Source organism: Serinus canaria, chromosome 8 (assembly GCF_022539315.1).
Source record: "Serinus canaria isolate serCan28SL12 chromosome 8, serCan2020, whole genome shotgun sequence".
Classification (NCBI taxonomy): domain Eukaryota; kingdom Metazoa; phylum Chordata; class Aves; order Passeriformes; family Fringillidae; genus Serinus; species Serinus canaria.
Genome location: NC_066322.1, coordinates 1,796,375 through 1,814,558, shown reverse-complemented (window position 1 = coordinate 1,814,558; position 18,184 = coordinate 1,796,375). Strand labels below are relative to the sequence as shown.

General features: G+C 46.7%; 1 protein-coding gene across 2 annotated transcripts in view; it reads left to right on the top strand.

Annotated features, from left to right (window-relative positions):
* CACHD1 (cache domain containing 1) overlaps positions 1-18,184 on the top strand; it is a 99,899-nt gene that overhangs the window by 18,044 nt on the left and 63,671 nt on the right. For both annotated transcript variants that reach the window (XM_009088785.4, XM_050977696.1), the window contains one exon: positions 15,650-15,712. In XM_009088785.4, coding sequence (XP_009087033.2) covers positions 15,650-15,712 — 63 coding nt within the window. Of the gene's footprint in view, positions 1-15,649; positions 15,713-18,184 lie in introns of those variants that run through there.

Genomic DNA, 18,184 nt, shown 5'->3' with positions numbered 1-18,184 from the left:
CTCATTAGCTAGAATCTCCTACATAATTATCTGTCATTTTCTATCCCACTTGCTCAGTCACATACTTAGAGAAACAAACAGTCTGTGGTAGTCTGTGAGCTGGCCTTTTAATTTTAAATTCTTCATTAATTTCACTGCATATTTGCTGCAAGTTTTGTGTTCTGCACGTGTGATCTTTAGTTTTTTTAAGAGAGTGATGAACCTTGAATTGAAATCAGCTTCTACTTTGTCAGATGAGGATTTCTCATGAAAAATAATATAATTTTCCTTTTCACACAGCTGCTGCTTTTTTTTTTTTTTTTAATCAGCAAAAAACCCTTCTATTATTGTTATTGCTATTTTATTTTTGGTGACTGAAGAACTGCAACAGGAAATGACCCCAGCCACAGTTTCCATGACACCCTCTCACTTGAATCCAGTTTTCCAGCAGATGAAAGGCCCAAGCAGCCTTTTGATAGTGAGCAGCTAATTGGGTGCCTGATAGAGGCAGGTTTTTCTCTGGGAAAGAAATAAAGGAGCCAAGAAGTGGAACAGCTGTGTTTTGGTACATGTGTGTAATCCCAGATAAAACTCTCCAAGGACAAGGAAATACAGTAATGCCCCACAGAAAGGAAAATTAAGAATCTTTGAAAACCTAAATGTGGCTTTTTTTGAAGGGGGGGGAGCTCCTATTTAAAATAAAAATCTGCTGGAACCAATGTGAGTTGTAAAATCCGAGCAGAGCTTCTCGTTCTGTGAGATGTGGTGCTGGGATTTGTTTCTGTCTGGGCAAGAAAATGGCAATTTTGTCTTTTTTTTTGGGTGTGTTTTTCCTTCGCTCAGTGCATTTCTACCCCAGAAAAGGAGTGGTTGGAGGCTGCTTGCAGCTCTTCTGCTCTCAGATGAGCTGCAGGTGGTGGGCTCCTCCTCTGCCACTGTGGCCCTGTGCAGAAGGAGGTAGAAATGTGTCTTTTTGGTGGAGAAACTGAAATCTCAGCAGCCTCTTCTGGTGGCTGTTGACATCCAGCAATCACCCCTGGTGTGGCAAAGGGGATGAATATTTAAAACAGAGGGAAATGCCAGCACAGATCATTCGGAGTCAGAAAGGACCCACAGGGGTCACGGAGCTCTTAGGTGAGTGGCTCACTGGTGTAGCACGAGCACTTTTTGGTGAATGGTTGGAATCTCAGGGCTGGTTTGGAGTGGAGGGATAAATCCTGATGGAATCCCCTGAAGCTGAGCTCTGGAAGGAGCTGGGGCTGCTCAGGTGGTGGTGGCTGCTCCTGCTGCAGCACCTGGGGTGTCACAGAGCTGTGCCTGGTGGGTTTCTTGTCCCTTTGTGTGGCTTACCTTGGTTTTCCCGGGAAGTTCTGAATACCTGGGCAGGAAATTTGTAGGAGCAGTCTGAGATGGGGACCTGGTGTGCTCTCCATGGCCCTGTTGGTCCTGGGAGTGTTCCCAGCTCCTCAGTGCTATTTCCAAGTGTTGTGTTCTCCTCCTGACGTTTCCATGCAGGATATTTCATCTTCTTACTTCAAACTAAGTGAAATAATCTGGGTTTTGTCTCCTGAGTAACGGAGCAGCCTGGTCTGGTGGAAGCTGTCCCTGCCCGTGGCATGGGGTGGAACTGGACGAGCTTCAAGGTCTCTCCCACCCCAAACCAGTCTGGGATTCCACAAATGTCAAAGAAACCTCTTTTTTTGTGAATTCAGGGCTGTAAATTAATGTAAAATGAATCTTCACACCAGGTGGAACAGCAGCTGATTAATGGGGGGGTTCTGTTAAATGCAGCTTTGGGATTTTTTTTAAAGCAATATCTCCATTTTCATTAAGGTTTTGTCAGCAGTTGAATATTAACTTTTAATTAATAGGTTAATTATAACCATGCAGGTCGGGTGTTGCTGTTTTGTGTGGGTTTGTTTTGGTTTTGTCTTTCAGGGCAGTTTTAGTGCCTGATCAGGATATAACTCTAAAAACAAAACTAATTTTGCAACTTGTTAACTTCAAATGGCCTTGACACTGTCGAAACCACTTGTTTCATTGTGTCCCCTCTCTCCACAAGGAACACAGCAAAATTAATTCAGGAATTTGCTTTCCCCCAGTTTTGTCTACACTTTATTTTTTAGCTTCGTTGTGGGAGTCTCCTGCTCTTTTTTGATTAGTTAAATGAGAGGATCCAATCAATTTTATAGAATTAGTAGCTTGTGGTTAATAATGCTGGAAATTGGATGCAAACACATAAAAAGTATCCAATTAACAAAAGCAATCAGTGATTGCTGTGTTTATCAATGAGAAGGCACCCCTTCACTGTGCTGAAGTGCAGTAATTCCCATTTATCAACCCCTGGCTGGGTGTTTGGGAGGATTGGGTTGGCATTCCCCATTTTTGGGGTTGGGGCAGGGCTCACCTGCAGTACCTGTGGAGCAGAGCAAACCCAAACACACCCTGGGGCCCTTTCTGTGGGGACAATGAGTCAGGCTGGAAACGTGTTGAGGATGAGGGAGCCAAGCCTGGCACGGGGGGAATGAGGGACTGCAGAGCCAGGAAATGTGGGAAAGACCCTGGGAACTGGTGGCAGTGGCTCCTTGGGATTGGTGGTATTGTTATTGTCCTTTTTACTTTAAATTTTGCCTAAATTCTTGCCACTCACACACAGTAAGATGCAGGCAGCTGCTTCCTGCTGCCACTTCATTCATCTGCAAGTGAGAAACAGGAGCACATCCCCCAATTTATAACCCTGACTGAATGTGCTGTGAGAGGCTGGAGGAAGGATTTGCCTTGCCTGGCTCTGAGGATTTTCATCATTCACTTTTTCTTCATAGGAAATTCAATATTTTTTTCAAATCATCCTGACTCTGAAATTTGCACTCCTCCTTCATTTTCATCCTCTGTGTTTGAGGGTGGGCATCGCTTTTTGGAATGTTCTGGGCTTTTGTATCTCCTGATGCTTTTGGTTTTGTAGCCTTGTGTTTGTGTCCTTGTTAGGAGTGAAAAACCAGAATAAAAGTCCAGCTGGGGGAGGTGGGGCAGGAGTTTTGAGCTGTTCCACTGTCTGTCAGTTCCCAGTGCAAAAACTACAGAGTGAAAACACACACGGAATCTGGAAATTAACATACAGATTCCATGCTGAAACAGAGACCTGAGTTAATTCCTGGCTATTAGCAATTTATTAAAGTTAAAATTTATTCATTAATTTGTGAAGATTAATTATCACTATCACCGTAATGAAAATTTTTCAGCCCATTAAGTATTTCTTTTTCTCCCCTCCCTCCGCTTCCTGACAGTTCAATCCAGCTACCAGTGCAGGAGTAACTGTGAGACAAGAGGAATATTCATTCCCTGAGCAGCATTAATCCACTTCCATTCTCCATTCAGAGCAGTGCTAATGCCTTTATTTCTCCTTGGAGCCCGAACTGGCTAATCCCGATCCCAAAGTGGATTATGGTGGCGTTCCTGCGTGTTCAGACAGATGTGCAGCACGCAGATAATTGCACAGAAAGGCAGCAGAAAGGCAATGTCTTTGCTGGCTGAGCTGGAGGTGGGCTCTATCCAGCCTTAAATCCTTAATTCAATTTCAGGTTTGCCACTCAGTCCTGTTGGCCTCGTGCTCAGGACGAGTTCTAATTGGGAAACTGCTTGGGCTGATCCATATTTGATGTGCATTGAAGCATCCTCCAGAATTAAGTAGGAATGGGTGTCAGGAAGCGTTGAAATATTATGAAACATCTCATTTCAAGTGCAAATATCTGCCTGGGGATCCTTGATTATCTCTGATGGAGAGGACACTACCCATGATCAGCACGAGTGCTTCTCAAATGGGAGAGTTCATAGAAGGAAATCACAGCAGAGATTTGTTTGGAGTAAACGAGCAGCCTTTTCTCCAGGGACTCCAAAATATTTGTATTTAGACAAAGTTAAACGTGACTGGGGATTAAAAAAAGAGGTCAAACCATTCTCCCCTGTTTTGAAAGAGAAATTGGTTTGTGTTCATTTACCAGGAGCACGGATTTGCTTGGTAGTTTGTAAACGTTTTGTGAAAAAGCAGCTTGTGGTAATATTTATAGAGGGAATGAAAAATAACAATTGCCTCTGTCACTGCTTGAATTTTAACAGTGTGTGTGTGCACTTGAGGCCTTTTTGATCTTTTTAATAGGTACAACCCAGCTGGCAGTGACATCACATCAGGAAAGGAATTAATGCTGCCACTGTCAACTTCCTGCCTTGGTTTTTTTTCTGAAAAGCTGCTTCCCTCCAGTTTCAGTCCCTTTTTTACAGCAGGAATCTGCCCCCACCTTCTGCTCCCTGCCCTGTGCTCGTGATGTTGTGCTCTGTAGGCCAGAAATTACAAGACTGTGTGGACAGGCAGGGTCCCAGCACTGTGCTTACTGGCTTGTGGCAAGGTCTGCTGTGGTTTAGGCTGCAGAGCATGAATCTGATATCAATTTGAGATATTAATTCCATCCTCCACAGCTGGGATGGTGCAGCTCTCAGCCCAGTCTGTTCCTCGCACTGGGGAGGTAAAAACAACTCAGAGCAGAGGAAAAAACAATGTTCCAAAAGAGCCCAGGCTGTCTCTAAACATCCTGAAAGCTTTTCCCTCTGTGCTCTGCAGCTTTCTTGCGTTGTGATTTCTGTGATTTCTCTCCCATCTTTTCCTCGGTCTGTGATCAGTAACTCTGACCTCATAAAAATGGGCAGCTCTTCCCAGCAGAGCTGAAGCTGCAGGCAGTGCATTTCTCCCTTGGAAACTTGAGGATACCCAGTGGGAAATCTGGGATAACCCAGCAGAACTCTCCTCCTGCGGTGACTCCAAGGATGTGTGGCTGGAATTTGTGGGAATCTGGAGGCCAGGAGCATCCCTGGCATTGAAATCACTGCAGAAACTCCTCCCCTGGCTAAGGAGGAGATGTCTGAAAAAATCCTGCCTAGGAACTGAGGGGTTGTGTTTGCACAGGTGAAATGCCTTTAGTGAGATTTTGTGGGGGGCAGCTCTGACAAATTTCAGCTGCTGATTTGAGGATAATTTCAGACACAGAAATCATTCAGGGTTGTTGGTCAGAGCTCCTCGGAAGAGCACACCATGATTTTTAAACTGGAGTTGAGTGTAGCTTCTTGCTACTGACTGTTTGAAAGGTAAATACATTCCTAATCATTTCAGCACTGCTCGTTTATAGAAGGTTGGGATCCTTACCTTTATTTAGGAGGAAGCAAATTTCAAAAACCTCTCTGCATCCCTGCTGTGGTGGGACCATCCCATCCCCTGGGACCCAGAGCCAGGACCCCAGAGCCCCCAGCCTTGGCTTGTTTGGAAAACAGTGAGGGGGCAGGAATCAAATCAAATCCCTGCTTTGCACAGCATCTGATGGTTTTCTGCTCCCAAAGGCTGGATGTGGAAATTCCTGTGGGATGGCTGAGAAAGCGCCGAGGCGAGTTCTGCTCCTCTCCTTCATCCTCGCCTTCCCTCATTAAATCTGGAGCCTTCTCTCCTTTTTCTGGGTTGGAATCCACACTGGGCTTGATTAACACTGGAGGTTTTGTTTGAGTTTTGGTTGTTGGTTGTTTTTTTGGGTTTTTTTTTTTACTCCCCCCTCTTTCATGTAAATGATGTCTTGCTATTTCCCTTGCTTTTCCCCTTTTTTAATTAGAAGAATAAATGCTTGCATTCATGCACAAATTGCTTTGAAGTGCTGTAAGAATTCAATTCATGAGCTTCCTCCAGTCTCAGTTTTTAATTTTTTTTTTTTTTTTTGCACACTGATAACATCTAATGGCTGTGCTCTTTCCAGGAGATTACATTTGTTTTCTGAGGGCTGCTCTGCCTCCTCCTGTGTCCCGAGATAATGAGTTCAACACCAGGGAGAAGTTCAGCAGCAGCTCCCAGCCAGCATTCCCAAGCTTTTGGGAATGGGAATTTTTTTTATGCTGGGCCACATCTCCCTGGAAAAACGAGGGAGGAACAGTCCCAGGGGCTGTGGGGACCTCTGGGTGCTGTGGGAGAGCTCAGCACCTTGGAAAAGTGCTTGAGCACTTCCTTCCAGGGATTGCCTCCTTTGCTTTACTTACCCAGGAATTATTTGCTACTTTGCACCTGCCTGTTGTGTTTTTGGGCTGCAGGATGCATTTGTCAGTGCTGTCAGAGTGTGTAGGGTGTTGGTGGTGATGCCTTGGGATTTTGGCTTTCCTGGTTTTCTGTGTTTGTGATCCTGCAGTTCTTCAGTGCAGAGCTCTGAGCTCCACACTCAGTGGGAGCTGCTGCTGTCCCATTTGGGGCAGACACAACAATTCCTCTCCAGGCCTGGCACTCAGGGACTCCTCACTGCCTCAGGGCCCAGGCATGGAAACAAAAGTGACTTGGGGCAGCAAACTGGGGGTGAATGACTTCCTTACCTGGAGCTGGGATTGGAACATTGACCCTGAATATGAAAATGGGCCAAACTTACAAAAACATAAAAACCTGTGACCCGTGGTCCATGTTGGGTGCAGCCCTGGATGGGCTTTGTCTGCCCAAGATGCACCTGAAGGCCCTGAGAAATGGGAACAGAAGTGACCTGGGGGTGCAGGCTTGGGGTGAACGACTTCATTAGCTGCAGCTGTAATTGGCACATTGACCCCCAATATGCAAATGGGCCAAACTTGTAAAAGTGTGAAACCCCTGAGCCATGGTTCATTTTGGGTGCAGCCCCTGAGGGGCTTTGTCTGCCCTAAAGGTTCCTGAGATTTCCAAGGAAACAATTTTATATAGAATTGTGCTTTCCCTTGCTCCCTTTCCATCTGGTGCCTCCTCCTGTCTCCCCTCTGAGGCCTGAAATGATCCCATGGGATTTTACCTCCCACAGCTGATATAGAAATGTTGACTGCTTTTGGCCATCAAAGTTAAGATCAAATTGAAGGCCCCTCAATAAATATTAGCACATTTTATTCCCTTAATTTTGTCTGGCCTCTGTTTTGAGGCAGCCCCAAGAAGGCAGCAGTGGTTCCAGGTGGAGTTCCGGCCCATGGAATGCCAAGCTGTCAGATCCATCACTGTGCTCAGAGTCTGAGTTCATTCCTCCCCTGCTTTGGGAGCAGAGGGGAGAATAACCCATTTCCAGTGCTGGTGGATGAGTGATTCCCTTTTCATTAGCACTCAAGTGTGGCAGAATGGCGTTTCCTGGAGCCCAGAGAGCCTCCCGGGGGATTTCAAATCCCGAGGTCAGAGCAGTGCAGCTTGAATGGCCCCTGCTCTGCTGCTGGAAGTGTTTGGGACTGACCCCCCTTTTAAAGGTGGGGTCACAGCCCTGGGCTGGCCTGGTGTCCCCAGGGAGCTGCAGGGCATCCCCAGACCTGCTGAGCTCCTCAGGCCCTGCCTGGCCAGGACCCCTCTCCTGCTGTGCCTGGAGTCACTTTGGAATGGAATTTTTTATTTCAGAATAACTTTACACCCGGGGAGGGATTGACATGATTAGTGCAAAGTGTTTTATCTTTTTGAGTTGTTCTTTAAAGTTCTTTTAAATTTCAAGTGAGGGATTCGACCCGAGAATTTAAAGTGGCACAGATCTGCACCCCCTCGTTTCTGCTCAGGAAGGCAAGGGTGGGGATTATATCAAATATAAGTAATATTTGTATATCAAATATACAAATATCATATAAAAATGATGCAGATGAGGTATTTAAGCAGGTGACCTTAAAACTTCTGCACTTGTTAACACAACTAATACTATAAATGAGAGCAGCCTTGTAGTTTTTATTGCAGACACTGACTCACAGGGAGATAATTATGTCCTTGCCAGCATTTTTCAGGTTCCTACTCATAAATTATTTATCTCTTGACAAAAGTCTGGCTGTTTTGGTGCAAGAACCTGCACGTGGACTGCAGTTTGTGTTACAGCTTTAAACGTGGGTGTCACTCCAAGGGCAGGCACTGGGAGACAGCTCCCGTTCCAGAGGGGTTGTAGGGAAGGATTTTGGGACATTTATCCTGGGGAATGCTGATGGTTTCCTGCTGAGAGATCCTGAAAAATTATACTCTTGGACATTTAAAGCAAACATTTCTGTAATTAGGTTGCCATCAGCCCATTCATTTCACGCACAGAAGTTCAGCCCTGTGATTTATGGTCTTTAAATCCCTGGATTTAAGGTTGTCTGCTTGGGTATTGTTTTTTTTTTTACAGTTCCCATGCTGCAGCATTTCTCCAAGCAAAATCCTGAATTATGTAAAACTGGTGAGGGAGCAATCTCTTCTCTTGGTGTGTCTGTCCCTTTGTGCTTTGGGATTTTTTCCTGACTTTACTGTAAGATTACACAATCCTGCCTGGAATGTTGCATCAGTTGATCCATGCAGACTTGCTGTACATTGAATTATGAGCAGATTGGACAAGCACAGTAATTACACTTAAAGTGGTATCAAACCCTTCTGGCTCTAGGATTGCAGCTATTTACAAGTCTTGGGCTCCTGCTTAACGTTGTCCCAGTTTTGAGTCGTTTTGGCACGAGTTTGAAAGCAAACCAGAAAACTGAAACCCAGAGTTCTCCCAATAGAATGAAGGCTCTGGTCAGTTTTGCCCCTTTGAAATGCTCAATTTTAGGTTATTTTAAAAGGAAAAGAAACGACGAGACGCAGCAAGGTGAAAAGAGTTCACTAGTCAAAATGTTCTCAATCTGAAAAAAAACATAGAAATGATTTAAGTTTTACATCCTGGAGGCTGGAATGAGGAATAAGGGCAGGGAAAAGAAATCCAGTGCCATTGAGAAGCCCATCTGCTTTGTGTTTTAAGGGTTGGGTAGCATGACTTTCTTTTTTTTCTGCCATACACATTGTCAGGAGAATAACCTTAGTCAAGTTACATTGGCTAAATGAATAATCTCTTGAACATGTGGAACTCATTTTCTTGGGGTATTTTCCCCCTCTCACCCTTTTTCCCTTCCTCTGCTCTGCTCCCTTGGAAAAAAAAGACCAAAAAAAAAAAAAAAAACCCAAACCTGCTGGTTCCTGATTGCATTTTTTGGCACTTACTCAGTTTTCCAGAGTTTTCTCTCCTTGCAAATGCCCAGAGTTTTCCAAGGAAACAAATTAATGAGGATTGTGCTCTCCTTTGCTCCTTTTCAGCGTTGTGCCCACTGCCCATCTCCCCTCTGAGGCCTGAAATGATCCCAAGGGGTTTTGCCCCCCAAAGCTGATTTAGAAATGTGAACTGTGTATATTTATATATAAATATAAAAACGAGATGCTTTTGGCCATCAAAATTGAGATCAGAGTTGAATCCCAGCTCTCCTGGGTTGCCCAGAGTATGTGACACTGCTGCAGAAATGTGATGGGCACCTGGTGGAGGGTGGTGGGAGCTTGAACCTTGTAGGGATAAGAAAATTTGGGATAAATCCCAAATAGGGACTTGGTGAGCAATCTTCATGAAATGAAAAAGTGGGAAGGGAGATGATGTTTTCCTATTTAAAACCTTAAATATTTGGGAATGTGTGCACCCAGAGGGTGTGTTATGAGCCTGCAATGTTCATTGGTTCTAACTCACATAATTCTCTTTATTAATTAGTGTTCTGCCTTCTGCTGGTTATTGATTTCTCAGTTCTCATGCTAATTAATCCACATTTTTAGTATATTTTTAGTATATTTTTCCCAAACGTGGAGTTTACAGCCCATGCTGAATGTCTTTGTCAGGCTCCTCAATACCTTCTGCTTTCTGCAGCATTTCCTTGGAGGGATATAAAAATCTGCATTTTAGGTGTCCAGTTCTCAGCCTCCTCGAGGCTTATTAGGGTTAGTTCAGCAAAACTTCAAATTTCAGCAATTTTCCAATCAAACTCCAATAATGTGAGTCTGAGAAGAAAGGCAGCTACATGCTGGCTAAGGTGGAAATCACCCTGCTGATGATTAATTAAAACAATTGGTTAGAAAGGTGAATTAATTAGAAAAAATGAATTAGGAAAGCTCTAATTCCCAAGAGAAGGCAGGGCCTGAGCTGAGCTCAGCATTGCTTTTCTCTCTGATTCAGGTGTCTGTGGCTGCTCCATAAATAATGTCATGAGAAAGAGCATTAATTAGTTAAAACCCTTCTGAAAAAATGCTTTTTTATTTCAAACCCTCAGGAGGAGGAAGGCATTTGTGGGGTGGTGTTGGGATGTTCCTCTCAGCTCTGTAGCTGCTGCCCTCGGTGTTCCCACCCCTCTGGATTTGCCTTTCCCTCTGTTTTCCTCCAATTCACTTCAGCTTCTTCTGTGTCTCACTGGAAATTCCCGAAGGAAGGCACAGAGCGTGTCCCTGATCTCCTGGGAAGTCTCCAGTTAATGTTCCTTGGTTTTAGAAAATGGTAACAAAACAGAACACCAGATGGCTTCAGACCCTGCAAAAATAAACTCCAAGCCCCAGGTTTCCCTGAAAACACCTCACGGGTTGAGCTCCACCAGGAAAAGGATTGCTTGGATGTTTGTTGGCTCACCACTTTTTAAAGCATGAACCTCTCAAGTAGGAGCCAGACCCTGGTTTGGGGCTGCTTGAAGTTTGCAGAGTGCCACAGCCCTGCTGAGCTGATTCTGCCCGTGGTTTGCACACCTACATCTCATTGTTCTGTGTGACTTTTTTAATATTGTTGGTTTTTGTCGTGGAGTTCTTACCCAAACATGCTATCAGCAGTCCACGCCCTAAACCTGCAGAAAGGAGGGTGGTTTGGGTTTTTTGGGGTCTTTTTGGTTTTTTAGATGGCTTGTATGGATGGTGAAGCGGCTTCAATATATTTACAGCTCAGTGGCTATTTTACTAATCCTGTGTTTGTTTTCCCTCCTTCTCTTTGCCTCAAAAAAATGTTGTTTTTGTTGTCAGGGAGATGGATTCGTGCCTTGTCTGGCAAATAAAGTGATGTGCAAATGGTTGAGTGCTCTGCAGAGCAGTTGGTGCCCTGTTTGGTTGGGGGCCTTGGAGATTTGGGGCTGCTGGATTTTCCTGTTTGTTCTGATGCTGTGCTGACAGTCAGGCTGGGGCTTTTGGAAGTGTTTTTCTCACTGCAGTGCATTTTCATCCTGAGGGAACGAGCCAGTTAACATTTTACTTTTTATGCTGTGCTTGGTTTAGAGTCTTCTCCCAGATTTAAAACTGAGTTGCCTTTGCTTTCAGATAAATAAAAGTCTCTCAGTAAGGATTTTTTGGGACACCACAGAGATAAACTCCAGCTTATCTCTGGCTTGCTGGGAAACCTGACTCCATCCCAGCCTGGGATGTGCTTGTGGTGCTGGTCCCATCCATCACTGTCAGACCCCACCTGTGCCAGGCATTAGGGGCTGGTGGCCCAAATCCTCCCTGTCCCAGCCCCCTGCTCCTGAATTCCTCATTCCTTCCTGATTTCTCTCTTATCAAGTACTTGTCCTGCTGTCCAAAGGTAGAGCCAGGCAGCTGGAGTCATTAAAGGATGTATGGAGGTACCACAGAATTCCCGGGGAAGCTGCAGGTACTTTGATCCAGCCAGGTACTTCAAGAGCTTGGGAAAGCCAGAGTGGGATACTCTGGGAATGTGTGTTTGGAAAACAAACCTCAGCTGCCTCAGGGCTCCCTGCAGGCTCACAGAGCCACATCTCCCAGCTTTCCTGAGGAGCTGTCATGGATCCCTGCAGATGCCAGGGTTTTCTCTGTCAGGGTTTGTGTTTGTGTGGCCAGGCAGGAGGGCTGGGGAGGGTTTGGAGCAGCAGAGATGTGCCCAGGATTTGGGTGTTGCCAGAGGCCCTGGGGAGGGTTCAGGGCTATGTGCTCAGCCCCTGGCAGCAGCACTGAGCCTAAACCTGAGCAGAGAGCTGCAGGTACAGCCAGGCAAGTGCTGTTGCTCTCCAGTGTGTGAATAATCCCAAAAGAACATTTAGGAAGTTTAGAATAAGCTTTGAAATGGTACAATTAGAGAATCATCAGGGTTGGAAGAGACCTTTAACATCATCAAACCCACCCCTACTGGAACATTAAACCACATCTCCCAGATCCAGAACTCTTCAGGGATGGGGACTCCAGCAGCACCCTGAGCAGCCTATCCCCATGCCTGACCCCAAAAACAATGAAAAAAATTTGCTAGTATCTAACTTTAATCTCCTGTCTCAGCTTCAGGCTGTTTGCACTTGTCCTCTTGCTGTTGTGGAAAGTGTCAGGGTGAATCCAACTCTCCAGCACTAATTTTTTAGTATTGGAAAGTAGACATTGCTTCAGTCACAGCACTGGGATGGTTCCACCTGGATGTAAAACTAAAGGGGTTTTTCCCCAGTTAATTACTGCATACAAAGGCAAATGCAGGAAAATAAGTTGGCATTTGAGGGCTTGAGGATGTGTCTGCTGGGATTTTGGGAGTGATGGTGGGGATGGAGATATTCCATGGCTGGGGGAGGAGCAGGGCAAGGGAAGAGGCTGAACCAGGGCAAGGGATGGATCCTGATCCAGGGGGAAGGCTGGGTGAGGAATGAGGGGAAAGGCTGGAAAGTGATTCAGAGCAAAGGGTGGGTACTGATCCAGAGCAGAGGATGGATGCTGATCCAGGGGAAGGGCTGGATGCTGATCCAGAGCAAAGGCTGGATGCTGATCCAGAGAAAGGGCTGGATGCTGAATGAGGGGAAAGGCTGGATACTGATCCAGAGCAAAGGCTGGGTGCTGATCCAGAGCAGAGGATGGATGCTGATCCAGGGGAAGGGCTGGATGCTGATCCAGGGGAAAGGCTGGATGCTGATCCAGAGGAAAGGCTGGATGCTGATCCAGAGCAGAGGCTGGGTGCTGATCCAGAGCAAAGGCTGGATGATGAGCTGGGGAAGGGCTGGGTGCTGATCCAGGGGAAGGGCTGGATGCTGATCCAGAGCAGAGGATGGACACTGAATGAGGGGAAAGGCTGGGTGCTGATCCAGGGGAAAGGCTGGATGCTGATCCAGGGGAAAGGCTGGGTGCTGATCCAGAGCAGAGGCTGGGTGCTGATCCAGGGGAAAGGCTGGATGCTGATCCAGGGCAGAGGCTGGGTGCTGATCCAGGGGAAAGGCTGGGTGCTGATCCAGGGGAAAGGCTGGGTGCTGATCCAGAGCAGAGGCTGGATGCTGATCCAGAGCAAAGGCTGGGTGCTGATCCAGGGCAGAGGCTGGATGCTGATCCAGGGCAGAGGCTGGGTGCTGATCCAGGGCAGAGGCTGGGTGCTGATCCAGGGGAAAGGCTGGGTGCTGATCCAGGGGAAAGGCTGGATGCTGATCCAGGGCAGAGGCTGGGTGCTGATCCAGAGCAGAGGCTGGGTGCTGATCCAGGGGAAAGGCTGGGTGCTGATCCAGAGCAGAGGCTGGGTGCTGATCCAGGGGAAAGGCTGGATGCTGATCCAGAGCAGAGGCTGGGTGCTGATCCAGATGCTGATCCAGCAGAGCCTTCCCACCTTGGCAGGGCGGGTGCTGATGGATTATAGCAAAGAGCTCCGGGCAAGCATCTCCTTGAAGGGGTGTGGGGTTGTTCTGTGGGGGAGCTGAGCCTGCTGCCATCTGCTCCACAGAGCCAATGAAACCAGAGGGGTGGGGAGAATGAAGTACAGATGCTAATGGGCTGTGTAAACTGCAGGGCAAGTTCTCCTAAATATTTAGACTGTTTTCCTGAGGTTGTGTGTGGGGCTGACTTTCTCTCTGCTCTCTGAAGTTCCCTCCACTTCATTTGAGGGTGCCACTTAGCTCTGATTTTCTGGTTAGAGTTAGGGCACTTTTAAGTCAGTGAAATTAGCTTAAAGATGGTTTTTCCCCCCTAGAGTGGAATTGTGCCCAGGAATTCTTGAATAGGGAGCAGATATCGAGTAGGGACTGGACCCAGGCAGGGGCTGAGCAGTTCATGTGTAGCCTCGGGGCTGGATTCTCAATCCTTACTCAATTTTTACTGTTGGTTTACTCATTATGTGTGTTTAGTTGGACTGAGGAATTCCTGCCCCCCCCCCCACCAGCCATGCACAGTGCTTTTAATTAAAGCAACAGAATATACCAGAGCATTTTAAAGAAAATCGAGCGAAATAGGTTAAAACCCAAGCCAAATAAATTCCTGCTGGCATTGTGACTGTTACATAACCATGGGGTGATGTTCTTTGGCATTATTTTGCAAGTTCATAAATGGGCTGCATGTGAGAAGGGTGGAAGAAGGGTCAGCTTTGTGCTGGGGACAGAAAGCTCCATTCTCAGGAGCTGACAGTTGATTTCCTCCTCGTTCCTTTTGATGTCTGCACACTAAGCGCCGCGTGGACAGAAAAAATTCAATTCATTTAAAACATTTTGCATCAAAATGACACCCTTTAATGTGTTTCCTTCTGATGTTAAAGTTATCTTTTCATCTGGTGAGGGAGGGAAGAAAAAAGCCAACATGTTTGTAGTTAAAGTACCCAAGCAGAACTTTAAACAAAGGTCTCGATGAAGTCTCGATGTACAGGCAGCTTTTAAGAGTAAAAACCTTTTTTTTTTCCCTCCCCTGCCCCCCTTCTTGGCTCTCTGAGCCTTGTGAGCCAAGGAGATTTATTGCTGCCCTTCCAAACGCTTCTTCAGAATGAAGAGTTCACATTTTTGAAATTCCTCAAGTCCTCAGGAGGGAGAGGGATGAGGGGAAGTGATGATGGGGAGCACACCAAAGGATTTTCCAGGCTGGTTTTGCTGCCTCTAACTGCTGGGAGGGAATCAGCTGAACCTGCATCAAAAAAACCCACTTGGAACTGTGGACTCCAAGAGTTGTCAGGGAGATGAATTTGGATGAAATTGAAACTTTTTAGTAATTGCAGTTGTTAGTGCTGATAATGGGATCCAGGGTGTTTAGGAATCCCTGTCCTTGGCCAGGTGCAATGCCGTGAGTGTGACCCAGCACTGGCAGAACTGGGATCCATCCCCTCTGTGAAACCCCAGCTCCCCTGGACAAATGTCTTGACAGCCTAAATCGCCTCCATTTATTGCTAATACAGCTGTTGTTAGCACTGAGAGCAAAGGAATATTTTGGGGATATTGTACATTTTCCATGGGAGCAGCCCCACTGTCCCCAAGGGGAGAGCTGCCCCTGGCAGTGACAAATCTTGGAAGAGAAGCTCAGGTGATCAGGCAAACCTTTTAGCAATGCTCTTGGTGGAACCCCAGATCTTTCCAGCCTTATTTTTCCAGTCTGGAGGCAGAATGTGCCAAGGTGCTGGGTGTGTTCTCCTCTGTGTCTGTAAGCAGGGATGGCAGCGTGGCTGTCACCTGTCCCCCTGGGAACTGAGCTTCCCACACACAGGAGGACACAGCTCTCACTTCTATCTTTTTTTTTTGCTATTAATGAGGTTGATCTGGTTGTGTTCAATTTGGGTCTCACTCCTCTCCTTTCCCCACATTACTTTTGTCTGAATTTGGCTCCCAGCCTCTCCTGTTTTAGCTGGAAACAAGTGCTTTTAAAAGTAGTTATATTGGGTTATATTTAGCAAAAGAAGGGTCATGGTTTGCACCTGGAACTGTTTTTAGCACTTTAGGTCAGTTTGGTAAATAAACAGATGTTTGGGAAAAAAACCCAAACTTCCAAAGTCAGCCTCTGCCTGCAGATCCCACATGGAGACGTGATTCCCTTGGGAAGCCTGGCACTGGGAGAGTCCCCAGGCCCTTCTCTGCCCCCATTTCCTCACCCACCCACCCTTGGAGCTGCTTTCCTGGGACACTGATGACAGAAGAGCCTCTCACACTCCCTCTCTGGTTTTTCTTGCAGAGGATATTCAACTCCTTCGTGTACACGGAGAAGATCTCAAACGGAGAAAGCGAAGTTCAGCAGGTGAGTCCCAACCCCCTCCACCTCCACTGGCAGGGTCAGCTCAGGGAATTCTTCCTGTCTGCATCTGTGGCCCCTTGCTGAGCTCAGATCACAGCCAGGAACAGGATGGATTTGGGGATGGTTGAGAATTTGGCAGAGCTTTTCCACCTGCTCAGGGTGGGGCTGTCCCTCGGAAACAAAAGGGCTCTCCTGAAGGAGCTCCCATTAATTGCCAGGCTTTCATGTTGGAAGTGCCTCTTGTTCAATTTCAAATTCAAAGTAAACCCTTTCATATTGTTGTGATGTGGAAATGTGGGACAGCTCCTGCCTGGTGCACCATAGGTGGGGCTGAGGGGTGCTTGTAATTTTTTTGGGATTTACAGGAGCACATTTCAGCATTTAACACTGAGGTAATGCATGGGCAGCTTGCATTTTAATACATGTGTATATTTTTAAAATTAATTTTGGATCAGTTTTCAAACAGATCAAGCAGGTCACGTTTTATTCTTTCAGAAATTAAAGTCCCAGTTAAGTTTGTGCTAAAAGTGGTGGGTTTTGGTCAAAGAAATGGAACAAAGAACCAGCTTTTCTTGCCAGTCTGAGCATGGACTTGCTCATCCTTCAGGAGTAACCTGACCTCCCTAGAGCCCTATCAAACCAGTTTTAATGTTCAGGGAAACCAGCAGCTCCTCAGGGCAGGGCTTTCCTGGGGCAGAGGGAGCTGCAGTCCAGCCCTGCAGGCAGCCCCACTCTGGTTTCCCAGAGCATGGGCTCCAGGCTGCTCCTGGAATACAGAAATCATTGACACTCCCAGTTGTGCTTCCTGGAAACGGTGACATTCCCAGTCTTCTCTAATTGTTTTACTGAGGAAAAAGTCAAAGCTGAGCTGGTTCAAGTGGGATCATGAGGAACTTTTAGGCTGGAAATTAAGACCATCGAGTCCAGCCCTGCCAAGGCCACCTGGTGTCCCCAAGTGCCACATCCACAGGGATTTTTAATCCCTGCAGGGATGGGGACTCCTGGGCAGCTGTGCCAGGGCTGGAGAACCTTTTCTGTGGAGAATATTCCCAATATCCACCCTGAGCTCCTCTGGCCCAGCCTGGGGCTGTTCCCTCTCCTCCTTTCCCTGTTCCCTGGAGCACAGCCCGACCCCCCGGCTGTCCCCTCCTGGCAGGAGCTGTGCAGAGCCACAAGGGCCCCCTGAGCCTCCTTTGCTCCAGGCTGAGCCCCTGCCCAGCTCCCTCAGCCTCTCCTGGTTCTCCAGACCCTTCCCAGCCCCCTCAGCCTCTCCTGGGGCTCCAGACCCTTCCCAGCTTTTTGGAAGTTCTGGCATGCCCAGGGGGGTGCTTGCAAGCAGAGGGGCCATGGGGGTGTAATTGAGTTTAACAACTTAAACTCACCTATCACCTGAGTTTAACAATTAAAATCCCAAAGCAGGGCAGCATCCCTGAGGATGGGCTCTGGGGCTCTGTGCTCTGTAGGGCAGCAGCATTTCCAGGAGTGTTTCTGGGTGGTCTGTGCACCACAGCGGGGCCATGTGGGCTGGATCAGATGGATCAGATGGCTCCTGAAAGGCAAAACTGTTTTTGGGAAACCAAGAAACTGGATTAAAACTTCTTTGAAGTCCTGACTAGGGATTCTGCACTGAGGAAAAGACAGCCCTTGTTTCCCAGAGCAGATGTCTGTGTTCACCCCAAGTGGATTTAAAGAGCTGTCCAAACACTGGAGGTGGGGTGATGGATTTGGAGCTGTCAGGGCAGAAAACAGGGCTCTGCTAAAGTGTAATTACTGTGCTTAAAAGCTCTGCAGTGAAGTGGGTGGAAGAATAATTGAGCACTCCTGGTTCATTAATAACCAGATCTTTTAGCCCTAATGAATCCCCGGCAACAGAACCTGAATTTTATAGGAGTAGGACACTGAATGGGATCATCTTGAGCAAAGGCAAACAAATGTAAGCAGATGAAACCCCCTGCCAGAGAAATCTCATTTCTGCTTTGCTCATTCATTAACACTTTTGTAGCAACTGATACCCAAAGGAAATCAATGACAGTTTTATTTCAGCTGGGTTTTTTTTCCTTTTTTTTTGGCAGAGCAATGAATTGTTGTGGGGGTGGTGGGGTTTTTTTGTACCAAACCATGTAAATAGTGACTCTCAGTTTATTGAAAAAGTGAAAGATTCCAGCTGTTGGCCTTCAGGCCTAACTGTTCAATCCTTTCTTGGTGCCACACAAGGAGCAGTTTTACCTCTCAGCGTTGGTCTGGTTGCACTTTTAAGGTCTGCAGTTACAGAATTACTGTTGTACCTGACAGATGAAACCTCTTCTGCTTTGAACAGGTCATTAAAAATGGGATGGCAATCCCCAAACTAACTTGGATCCCTTCCCTGGGAGCTATTTCAGTGTCAGAGAACTCTCATAGGATATGAGAGTGCAGTGCTGCGAGTTGGTGATGTCAATAAAGCGGGACAGGAGGAGTTTTATGAGGGGAAAATCT